This window comes from Martes martes (assembly GCF_963455335.1).
Source record: "Martes martes genome assembly, chromosome: 4".
Taxonomy (NCBI): Eukaryota; Metazoa; Chordata; class Mammalia; order Carnivora; family Mustelidae; genus Martes; species Martes martes.
This window is the reverse complement of record NC_137891.1, coordinates 137,011,479-137,023,740: the sequence shown is the minus strand read 5'-3', so window position 1 is coordinate 137,023,740 and position 12,262 is coordinate 137,011,479. Positions and strand designations below refer to the sequence as shown.

Below are 12,262 nucleotides of genomic sequence, written 5' to 3'. Positions count from 1 at the left end.
CTTTGCCAAAGTTGCCAAAGTTGCCAAAGGCCCCCAAAGGCTTCCCCTAACAGAAATGCTTCCGATTAAACCTAATTCTCCTCACATATTAAGAGTTCAGATTTTTAAAAAATCTTTTAAACAAATGGATTAAAAATTAACTTTTGAAATCCAACTTGTGTCTAACTTGAGTTCTGCCTTTATACTGTTTGAGTGAATGAGAAACAGTAAAATAGCAATATAATAATATACATGATGTTCAATACTTTATAGGACTTGCTATCAATTTTTTTAGCTTATTAAGATAAGTTATTCTTTTAAATTATTTAACAGTTCTGAAAAAAGTCAAAGTTATACTTGGAAAAGGCATTCTATAGCAATGAAGTTCTAGTGTCTACTAACAAAAAGCTATTTTAAATTTTACAGTTTTTTTAATTGCATGAATTGCTAATGTAATACTATTTTCCAATGATTATCTAAACTGCTGATTTATAATTAATTCCACATACATCAAGTTAATGGTACATTTGTCTTATCTGATACCCAATTATTAAGAAAGGTTATTGGTGTTATTTGTCTTCAAACAGCCAATTTCCAGAAACAGTCTGTGTCATTCTTGATCCCAAATGAGACTTGACCACAGAAATGCTGATGACTGAGGAATCTAATTTAGATCATAAAAATTCATGAACTAGTTTCTCTTGTTGATAATTATTTCCTAATTTTGTCCTTTTATTTACTAAAAATGTTGGCTTTTCTTGAACAGATGACTGTTGCCTGTAGTTCCAATGTCAATGTTTTGCTTTCTTACACCATCCGTTCAAACATTATTTTGGTAAGAATTTCATCTATGATCTTGGAACTTTGTTATTTGCTTTTTGTTACTTAAATATTGCTCTATACAATATTTTTTGAGGTGTCTAATTTTCATTTCACTGGTTTAACAAATCATCCATTGGTGTTACATCATTTAATTTATGGACTTCGAGTATATTTTTTAAAGGCTTTGAGCGATGTTTGACAGGTGAGGCACTGAATTTCCTCCTTGGTTTTATTGTAGAAAACATTCTTTCAAAGTTGCCATGTCTAGCACTCATTTCTTGAATAACACTTCTATCAAAGAAGCCAACACATTTTTTTGTTAGGCTGGAAAAAGTCTGTGAGAAATTATAGAGTTTACTCCAGGATATGTTTTCAAGTGTCTGCTTATTAGTTTTCTTCCTTAGTTTACCCTCTACAACTCTACGGCCCACTTCAAAAGATATTGCTTGTATATCTCTTTTCCATGTTGTAGGCATAATTCTTTTAGGTTTGGAAGGTATAATAAATTGATCACTAATTAAAGATTTGAGGATTTCATAATTTCTTTCTAAAACAAAATCTGCTCTCTTATATGGGTAAATGTTTTCCTTTTCCATACGATGGAGAGGAAACCTATTTTTTGTCAAAAGTAACATTTGTACATATCCAGTCTCATGGAAAATTATGGGATTTGTGTCATTTTGTTCCTGTGGATTAAAGAAAAGAGTACTTAGTCTTGCTAGTGTGACAAGAAGGCTATATATATTTTTAAACATGAGAATAAAATGGTAAAATATTCTAAAAATGATTACAGAGATATTTTTAATATGAACAAGAATGGTATTGAAAAACACAAAAAAGATGTACTTGTATGTGACATACTTCCTTCTCTTAATATTCTCTTGAGATGTTAGGGATAAAATATGAACTTTTGGCCTCCTACAATCTGTTTTTAATAAAGTGAGATATAAACAAATCAATACATTTCTTAGATGTGTGAGATGTTGTCATTGGAAAATAGGATAGTTGGTGGGATGGAACATTATTCTGGTATTTCTTTTCTTTTCTTTCTTTCTTTTTTTTTTTTATTTTTTTGTTCTGGCATTTCTTAGGTTCCCATGTTCAGAAATAAGAAGCATACCAAAAAAATGAATTAAGCCAAAGATCTTAAGGCACATAACTAATTATAAACCAAAATTACAAAGTCTGGATATCCTAGTAATTCCAAGAATATAAAAAGTAGCTTTATAATATTATATTTATTCTTGTACTCCAACCCTTACTTAGCACATGAAAAGCACTCTATGTTTGTAGAATAAAACAGCCAGAGTAATAGGCTGACTTAAAAAAATAGACTTTTGGAGGGAGGAGTCAAGATGGCGGAGAAGTAGCAGGCTGAGAAGATATCGGGTAGCAGGATATCAGCTAGATAGCTTATCTAACCATTGTGAACACCTACAAATCCAATGGGAAATCGAAGAGAAGAAGAGCAACAATTCTAGAAACAGAAAATCAATCACTTTCTGAAAGGTAGGACCTGCGGAGAAGTGAATCCAAAGTGACAGGAAGACAGACCGCGGTGGGAGGGGCCGGCTCCCAGCAAGTGGGGGAGCATTGGAGCACAAAATTGGGACTTTTAAAAGTCTGCTCCACTGGCAGACATCACTCCAGAGGCTAAACCGGGGGGAAACCCAGGCGGGGTCAGCATAACCCCAGGTCCCGCGGGGTCACAGAAGGACTGGGGGTGTCTGAGTGCCGCAGAGCTCGCAGGTATTAGAGCGGGGAAGCCGGATACAGCAACAAAGCTGAGGAGTGAGCTCTCAGCCCGGGGTTACCTTGTGCCGCTTGCAGGCTGGGTGGGCTCGGAGCGCGGCCAGAGGCCACGGAGACGGAAGTGACCAGGCACTTTTCTCCAGGTTCTAGCAATTGACTGCTTTCCTCAAGGCACGACCACAGGCCAGGGAGGCGGGGCGGTTGGGCGCTTTTCTCTGAGGGAGCACTGAGGAGCAGAACCCCAAGCTCTCGGCTCCTCGGGGCCGAGAGATTGGGAGGCCACCATCTTCATTCCCGTCCTCCGGAACTCTACGGAAAGCGCTCAGGGAACAAAAGCTCCTGAAAGCAAACCCGATCGGATTACTTATCCCGGACCCTGGCAAGGGCGGTGCAATTCCACCTCAGGCAAAGACACTTGAGAATCACTACAACAGGCCCCTCCCCCAGAAGATCAACAAGATACCCAGCCAAAACCAACTTCACTCACCAAGAACAGCGGAATTCCACAGCAGGAGAAAGCAAATCTTATCTGGACAAAATGACAAGGCGGAAAAACTCACCTCAAAAAAAAGAACAAGAGGCCGTACCAAAGGCTGGAGACCTAATCAATACAGACACTGGTAACATGACAGATCTAGAGTTCAGAATGACAATTCTCAAGGTTCTAGCTGGGCTCAAAAAAGGCATAGAAGATATTAGAGAAACCCTCTCCAGAGAGATAAAAGCCCTTTCTGGAGAAATAAAAGAACTAAAATCTAACCAAGTTGAAATCAAAAAAGCTATTAATGAGGTGCAATAAAAAATGGAAGCTCTCACTGCTAGGATAAATGAGGCAGAAGAAAGAATTAGTGACATAGAAGACCAAATGACAGAGAATAAAGAAGCTGAGCAAGAGAGAGAAAAACAAATACTGAACCACGAGGAGAGAATTTGAGAGATAAGCGACACCATAAGACGACACAACATTAGAATAATTGGGATTCCAGAAGAAGAAGAAAGAGAGAGGGGAGCAGAAGGTATATTGGAGACAATTATTGGATAGCATTTCCCTAATATGGCAAAGGGAACAAACATCAAAATCCAGGAAATGCTAAGAACGCCCCTCAAAATCAATAAAAATAGGTCCACACCTCGTCACCTGATAGTAAAATTTACAAGTCTTAGCGACAAAGAGAAAATCCTGAAAGCAGCCCAGGAAAAGAAGTCTGTAACATACAAGGGTAAAAACATTAGATTGGCAGCGGACCTATCCACAGAGACCTGGCAGGCCAGAAAGAACTGGCATGATATATTCAGAGCACTAAACGAGAAAAACATGCAGCCAAGAATACTATATCCGGCTAGGCTATCATTGAAAATAGAAGGAGAGATAAAGAGCTTCCAGGACAAACAAAAGCTGAAAGAATTTGCAAACACCAAACCAGCTCTACAGGAAATATTGAAAGGGGTCCTCTAAGCAAAGAGAGATCCTAAAAGTAGTAAATCAGAAAGAAACAGAGACAATATACAGTAACAGTCACCTTACAGGCAATACAGTGGCACTAAATTCATATCTCTCAATAGTTACCCTGAATGTTAATGGGCTAAATGTCCCAATCAAAAGACAAAGGGTATCAGAATGGATAAAAAAACAAAACCCATCAATATACTGCCTACAAGAAACTCATTTTAGACCCGAAGACACCTCCAGATTTAAAGTGAGGGGGTGGAAAACAATGTACCATGCTAATGGACATCAGAAGAAAGCTGGGGTGGCAATCCTTATATCAGATCAATTAGATTTTAAGCCAAAGACTATAATAAGAGATGAGGAAGGACACTATATCATACTCAAAGGGTCTGTCCAACAAGAAGACCTAACAATCTTAAATATCTATGCCACTAACATGGGAGCAGCCAACTATATAAACCAATTAATAACAAAATCAAAGAAATACATCGACAGTAATACAATAATAGCAGGGGACTTTAACACTCCCCTCACTGAAATGGACAGATCATCTAAGCAAAAGATCAACAAGGAAATAAAGGCCTTAAATGACACACTGGACCAGATGGACATCACAGATATATTCAGAACATTCCATCCCAAAGCAACAGAATATACATTCTTCTCTAGTGCACATGGAACATTCTCCAGAATAGACCACATCCTGGGTCATAAATCAGGTCTCAATCAGTACCAAAAGATTGAGATCATTCCCTGCATATTTTCAGACCACAATGCTCTGAAGCTCGAACTCAATCACAAGAGGAAATTTGGAAAGAATGCAAATACATGGAGACTAAACAGCATCCTCCTAAAAAATGAATGGGTCAACCAGGAAATTAAAGAAGAATTGAAAAAAATTCATGGAAACAAATGATAATGAAAACACAATGGTTCAAAATCTGTGGGACACAACAAAGGCAGTCCTGAGAGGAAAATATATAGCGGCGCAAGCCTTTCTCAAGAAACAAGAAAGGTCTCAAACACACAACCTAACCCTACACCTAAAGGAGCTGGAGAGAGAACAGCAAAGAAAGCCTAAACCCAGCAGGAGAAGAGAAATCATAAAGATCAGAGCAGAAATCAATGCAATAGAAACTAAAAAAACAATAGAACAAATCAACGAAACTAGGAGCTGGTTCTTTGAAAGAATTAATAAGATTGACAAACCCCTGGCAAGACTTATCAAAAAGAAAAGAGAAAGGACCCAAATAAATAAAATCATGAATGAAAGAGGAGAGATCACAACCAACACCAAAGAAATACAAACAATTATAAGAACATACTACGAGCAACTCTACGCCAACAAATTTGACAATCTGGAAGAAATGGATACATTTCTAGAGACATATAAACTACCACAACTGAACCAGGAAGAAATAGATAACCTGAACAGACCCATAACCAGTAAGGAGATTGAAACAGTCATCAAAAATCTCCAAACAAACAAAAGTCCAAGACCAGACGGCTTCCCAGGGGAATTCTACCAAACATTTAAAGAAGAATTAATTCCTATTCTCCTGAAACTGTTCCAAAAAATAGAAATGGAAGGAAAACTTCCAAACGCATTCTATGAGGCCAGCATCACCTTGATCCCAAAACCAGACAAGGATCCCACCAAAAAAGAGAATTACAGACCAATATCCTTGATGAACACAGATGCGAAAATTCTCACCAAAATACTGGCCAATAGGATCCAACAGTACTTTAAAAGGATTATTCACCACGACCAAGTGGGATTTATTCCAGGGCTGCAAGGTTGGTTCAACATCCACAAATCCATCAATGTGATAAAATACATTAATAAAAGAAAGAGTAAGAACCATATGATACTCTCAATAGATGCCGAAAAAGCATTTGACTAAGTGCAGCATCCCTTCCTGATTAAAACTCTTCAAAGTGTAGGGATACAAGGCACATACCTCAATATTATCAAAGCCATCTATGAAAAACCCACCGCAAATATCATTCTCAATGGAGAAAAACTGAAAGCTTTTCCGCTAAGGTCAGGAACACGGCAGGGATGTCCGTTATCACCACTGCTGTTCAACATAGTACTAGAAGTCCTAGCCTCAGCAATCAGACAACAAAAAGAAATTAAAGGCATCCAAATTGGCAAAGAAGAAGTCAAACTATCACTCTTTGCAGATGATATGATACTATATGTGGAAAACCCAAAAGGCTCCACTCCAAAACTGCTAGAACTTATACAGGAATTCAGTAAAATGTCAGGATATAAAGTCAATGCACAGAAATCAGTCGCATTTCTTTACACTAACAACAAGACAGAAGAAAGAGAAATTGAGGAGTCAGTCCCATTTACAATCACACCCAAAACCATAAGATACCTAGGAATAAATCTAACCAAAGAGGCAAAGAATCTATACTCAAAAAACTATAAAGTACTCATGAAAGAAATTGAGGAAGACACAAAGAAATGGAAAAATATTCCATGCTCATGGATTGGAAGAACAAATATTGTGAAAATGTCTATTCTACCTAAAGCAATCTACACATTTAATGAAATCCCTATCAAAATCCCATCCATTTTTTTAAAGAAATAGAACAAATAATCCTAAAATTTATATGGAACCAGAAAAGACCTCAAATAGCCAGAGGAATATTGAAAAAGAAAGCCAAAGTCAGTGGCATCACAATTCCAGACCTCAAGCTCTATTACAAAGCTGTCATCATCAAGACAGTATGGTACTGGCACAAAAACAGACATATAGATCAATGGAACAGAATAGAGAGTCCAGAAATAGACCCTCAACTCTATGGTCAACTAATCTTTGACAAAGCAGGAAAGAATATCCAATGGAAAAAAGACAGCCTCTTCAACAAATGGTGCTGGGAAAATTGGACAGCCACATGCAGAAAAATGAAATTGGACCATTTCCTTACACCACACACGAAAATAAACTCAAAATGGATGAAGGACCTCAATGTGAGAAAGGAATCCATCAAAATCCTCGAGGAGAACGCAGGCAGCAACCTCTTTGACCTCAACCGCAGCAACTTCTTCCTAGGAACATTGCCAAAGGCAACAGAAGCAAGGGCAAAAATGAACTATTGGGATTTCATCAAGATCAAAAGCTTTTGCACAGCAAAGGAAACAGTTAACAAAAACAAAAGACAACTGACAGAATGGGAGAAGATATTTGCAAACGACATATCAGTTAAAGGGCTAGTATCCAAAATCTATAAAGAGCTTATCAAACTCAACACCCAAAGAACAAATAATCCAGTCAAGAAACGGGCAGAGGACACGAACAGACATTTCTGCAAAGAAGACATCCAGATGGCCAACAGACACATGAAAAAGTGCTCCACATCACTCGGCATCAGGGAAATACAAATCAAAACCACAATGAGATACCACCTCACACTAGTCAGAATGGCTAAAATTAACAAGCCAGGAAATGACAGATGCTGGCGAGGATGCGGAGAAAGGGGAACCCTCCTACACTGTTGGTGGGAATGCAAGCTGGTGCAACCACTCTGGAAAACAGTGTGGAGGTTCCTCAAAAAACTGAAAATAGAGCTACCCTATGACCCAGCAATTGCACTACTGGGTATATATCCTAAAGATACAAACGTGGTGCTCCGAAGGGGCATGTGCACCCGAATGTTTATAGCAGCAATATCCACAATAGCCAAACTATGCAAAGAACCTTGATGTCCATCAACAGATGAATGGATAAAGAAGAGGTGGTACATATACACAATGGAATACTATGCAGCCATCAAAAGAAATGAAATCTTGCCATTTGCGACGACATGGATGGAACTAGAGGGTATTATGCTTAGTGAAATAAGTCAATCGGTGAAAGACAACTATCATATGATCTCTTTGATATGAGGAAGTGGAGATGCAATGCGGGGGGGTTGGGGGGAGGTAGGAAAAGAAAAAATGAAAAGATGGGATTGGAAGGGAGACAAACCATAAAAGACTCAATCTCAAAAAACAGACTGAGGGTTGCTGGGGGGAGGGGGGACGGGAGAGGGTGGTGGGGAAATGGACATTGGGGAGGGTATGTGCTATGATGAGTGCTGTGAAATGTGTAAACCTGGCGATTCACAGACCTGTACCCCTGGGGATAAAAATACATTATATGTTTATTAAAAAAAAACCAAAAAAATAGACTATTTTTTCACAGTGATAGCAACTCTTTCCCATATATCCATTATAGGGCAAAAAGATTAACTCCAAAGAAGCTGGCCAAATATTCCTATTACCAGTGTTTACTTTGCAAACTTTAAGTCAATGATTATTACCTTTCCTTTAGAAATATAATTAATGAAGTAAGAAACCAGGATCATCTAATTGTACATCAGTATACTTAGTGAGAAAGATATATTGCTGTCTATAATTACTAAAAAGATGATGAAAGATCTAGTTTTGCAATCCACTGGGATGTCAATGTCACCTATTTAACCTCGGTAGTGGAGATTTGTCATTTTTTTGGTCTGCCCAACGCCTCTGGAAATTTTCTACATTACAAATCTACATACTCTTACACAGAGGCAGAAACTAGCTTTATTAGCTTCCCTTGAGTTTAGGGCATAGGCATGTGACTTAGACTCTGCCAATCAGATACACCTGAGATAGTCTTCAGTTCAGAGAAAGCAAGCACTGGGAAAAGTTGGCCATTGTGAAAACCACTCTAGTGAGAATGGTAATAGATACATCTGCTTTGAAGAGCAGGAGTGGCAAATATCTTAGAAATAGTATCTCCTGCCCAGAATCAAACTCATTAATTCCATAACAAAAACATGGGTCCCAGTGGAGCAGTCTGGGGTTGCAGCTGGGTGACTCCTGACTGTATAGCTTTCAAGCCAGATTGTGTCTCCAGCCTTCCTAGAGATTCTGTGAGCTACCAAATATCCTTCAATGCATGTATTTTCTGGTTCAAATAGCTAAAATAGACTGTTAGAAAAGTGAAATATAATGCAGTCACTTTTGAAAATACCATTTTTATTTCTTTTATAATCAAAAAAATTGATAAAGCCTTCTTCATAAAGAAAAACACAAAACTTAGAGTTGATGCAAAGGAATTCCCACTTTTGGGGTGGCACTTCTAAAAAGAGTATTAAGAATCTAAGTATTGTTACTTTGCAATGAGAAACTGAAAAGAGGATTTATCAAAGATTCCAGTCACTAGAATTTAAGATTCCTACAAGTAGTAATTATACACATATTTACTGAACAATAGTAGATATTATTACCACATGAGAAGTTACTGTCTTTGGTGGACTAATGTTGATTATCTTGGCATTTGGCTTTTTCAACTCATCCTCAAAGCACAAGGGAAGCAAGCTTTTCTTTCTTATAGAACAATATTCACTTAATTGATGATTTTTGATGGTTTTGTTTTCTTCTGTGCTAAAATCATCCATCTGTGGGGCAGATTTTCTTCTGAAAATGAACACAATTTCAGCATACATAATGATATGGTTGATTTCAGTTTGTCAGTTGTTGTCTCCCTGATCCCTCAGGGTCACTGCCAGCATTTACCCCAAATCCTCAGCCATACACTTTCAACATGATAAGACAATTCCTTCCAGCCTTGTAGGAGGGAAATAGTAAAAGCAGGGGTGGAAGCAATACAGTAATATATATGCTTCTTTGACTTTTGAGTGTGGAGGACGTATATTGTGTAGAGTGAGTATTATACAAAGGTAGAGAGATATTTGCCACATCCTTTGTTGAGATTCTGGGGGAAAAGTGCTTTGCAAGATAGCTTCCTGACAACATAGGGTGGCCCCAGCTATGTTAACAGAATGCAATGGTATGGTATGGTTATAGGCAGAAAGAGGATAGAGTTTTCACTACAGATTTCCTTTGGTTCACATAGGACATGGACACTGAGTTTAGGCTTACCAAGGTGGTTGCCATTTGAGGGGTGAGGAAGCCTATGTCAAAGGCCCGACATGAGTGAGGTATGGATAGTCTAGGGGAAGACGAAGGTCATGATGGGAGGCTTAGAGGGTTCTACCACACTAATGAGAGTTGAGAGTGGGCCCAATCCAAGTTCAGAGAGAACAGACCATATATTCATGAACCACAGATGTCAGCAGCCACAGAACACCTAGAAATGAGACCAGCAATACAAGGGCATTAACCAAGATACTTACTCAAGTACCTTTTCCTCAATGTCACAAAGTCCAGTGAACATCTCGTTCATATACTCAGATACCGTCTTAGAAAGAAACAGAAGGGCTGAGATAAACTTAGAGAGGATGTACATTATTGCTCCGAAGTGTAAAACATGCAAGGTTAACAAGATTTTACTCTGAGGATCTAATGAGAAAGATCAGTACTTAATACAAGATTGCTACAAAGCTACTTTTCTTACGTCCATATTGTAGTGTATTTAAACTTGTCTCTACTAGAAAAACACAGTTGTATTCTCTCCATTCATTTTTCCATGTTCCTCTTTCCATTTGCCTGTGAACTTGAAATGGATAGAGTGTGAGTTCAAGGTATAAATGTGCTGCTGACTAGTAGAGCACTCTTAGACCAGTCACTGGCTTGTAGTGTAGGCCTAAATCTTAATAATGTGCCTGAATAAATGCATTCTGGTCTACTAAAAAAGAAAAGGCAGAACTCTTCCTATAAGAAACATCATTGAACACAATAAAATATAAAAATGTTAAAATAAATTACCTTTTACTGACATAATCTTCTGAGTGACCAGCCAGATCAAATGATTCCCCAGGGTTTTTTTCAGTTTGAGCTGAAATTATAAAAGATTTTCATAAAAGACACACACATATCATGGTATTTAGAAAATATCTTGTATAAAATACTTTATAATGTAAAATAATATTGGAAAGGACCTGGTATAGGGTTTGATCTGCAGTAGCTACTCAGTAAGAACTTTTTTTTTTTTTAAGTAAGAACTTAAGTGAACCAGACAGAACTGAAAAAGACTGAGGTCAAGGATCTAATGTTTGGCTTAGACATATCAAACATAAAACTGGCCTAGGAGATTTTTGTGAAAGAAAGACATTCCCAAATTTTTAAATCTTTCCAAGATGCAAAGTCATTATTAGCCAGTAGGAAGCCTCAGATGGTTAAACACTATTGGTAAAGAGGGAGGTTAATTAGCAGAGGTCAAGCAGATCTTGCCATCTGGCATGAAGGAAATATCCAGGGTTGAACTCTTCCAAATATGCTTAGCGGATACTCTAGCATTTCTCTAGTTTCTTAGAAATGTTCCCAGACACATATGCTATTAGCAGTAAATTCAACTTTTCTCTTGTCCTCGAGTAGTTTATATTCTAGTTCAGTGTTTCCCAACATTTTCCACATCATGGCAAACATTTTATTTTTTTATTTTTATTTAAATATATTATTTATTTATTTGAGAGGGAGAGAGAGTGTATGTGCAGAGGCGGGAAAAGGAGAGGGATAAAGAGGGAGAAGCAGACTCCCTACTGAGCAGGGAGCCCTACTTGATATGAGACTCAATCCCAGGACCTCAAGATCATGACCTGAGCTGAAGTCAGATGCTTAACTGTCTGAGCCACCCAGGTGCCCCCATGGCAAACATTTTAATTAATATTCTTTATACAGTACACTGGGATAAACATTTGAGTACACTTTGTGGCCAGACTGACATAAGGCCAACACAGCAGTCTTGAAGGCTGAAGGATCAATATTTCAGTATAACAGGTTACCACAGAAGCCCTATTCCAACACAAGGAAACAGTCAACAAACAAGCAAATAAACCAACAAATAAATACATAAAGTAATTTCAACCAATTGCAAGTATTATGAAAACAAATAAACATGGCACCTCATGTCTGGTGGCTATAGAGGCCTCTCTTAGGAGGGGATATTTGAGTTCAAGTCTGAGAAAAGAGGCAACAGGTGAAGCTTTGGGAAAACAGACTACTAGGCAGAGGAAACATCAAGCATTAAGATCGCAGCGTGAAATCAGTTGGGAATGGCGAAGGAACTGAAAGGCCAATATTGCTGGAGTGTAGTGAATGAGGGCAAGAATGGAGAAAGATGAGATGAGACAGGTAGCAGGGGCCAAATCACATAGAGGCACATAAGGCATACAGAAAACTTAGGACATTAATCTGGTTATAACAGAGATCATTTAGAGGGTTTTAAGCAGAATAAGAAAGAAGTTTGATTTATGCTTTAGGAACATCATTCTGCCTGCTCTGAGATGGACAGTTTGGAGGTGTGGAGGAATGTGGAT

The 12,262-nt window shown here is 38.1% G+C and overlaps 1 protein-coding gene across 1 annotated transcript in view; it reads right to left on the bottom strand.

Annotated features, from left to right (window-relative positions):
- Positions 1-911: 911 nt before the first annotated feature.
- LOC308341687 (uncharacterized protein C1orf141 homolog) overlaps positions 912-12,262 on the bottom strand; it is a gene marked incomplete at both ends in the record, with an annotated part of 43,731 nt that continues 32,380 nt past the window's right edge. The window contains 3 exon segments of the mRNA XM_080801690.1: positions 912-1,487; positions 9,272-9,461; positions 10,713-10,782. Of these exon segments, the coding sequence (XP_080657816.1) occupies positions 912-1,487; positions 9,272-9,461; positions 10,713-10,782 (836 nt within the window).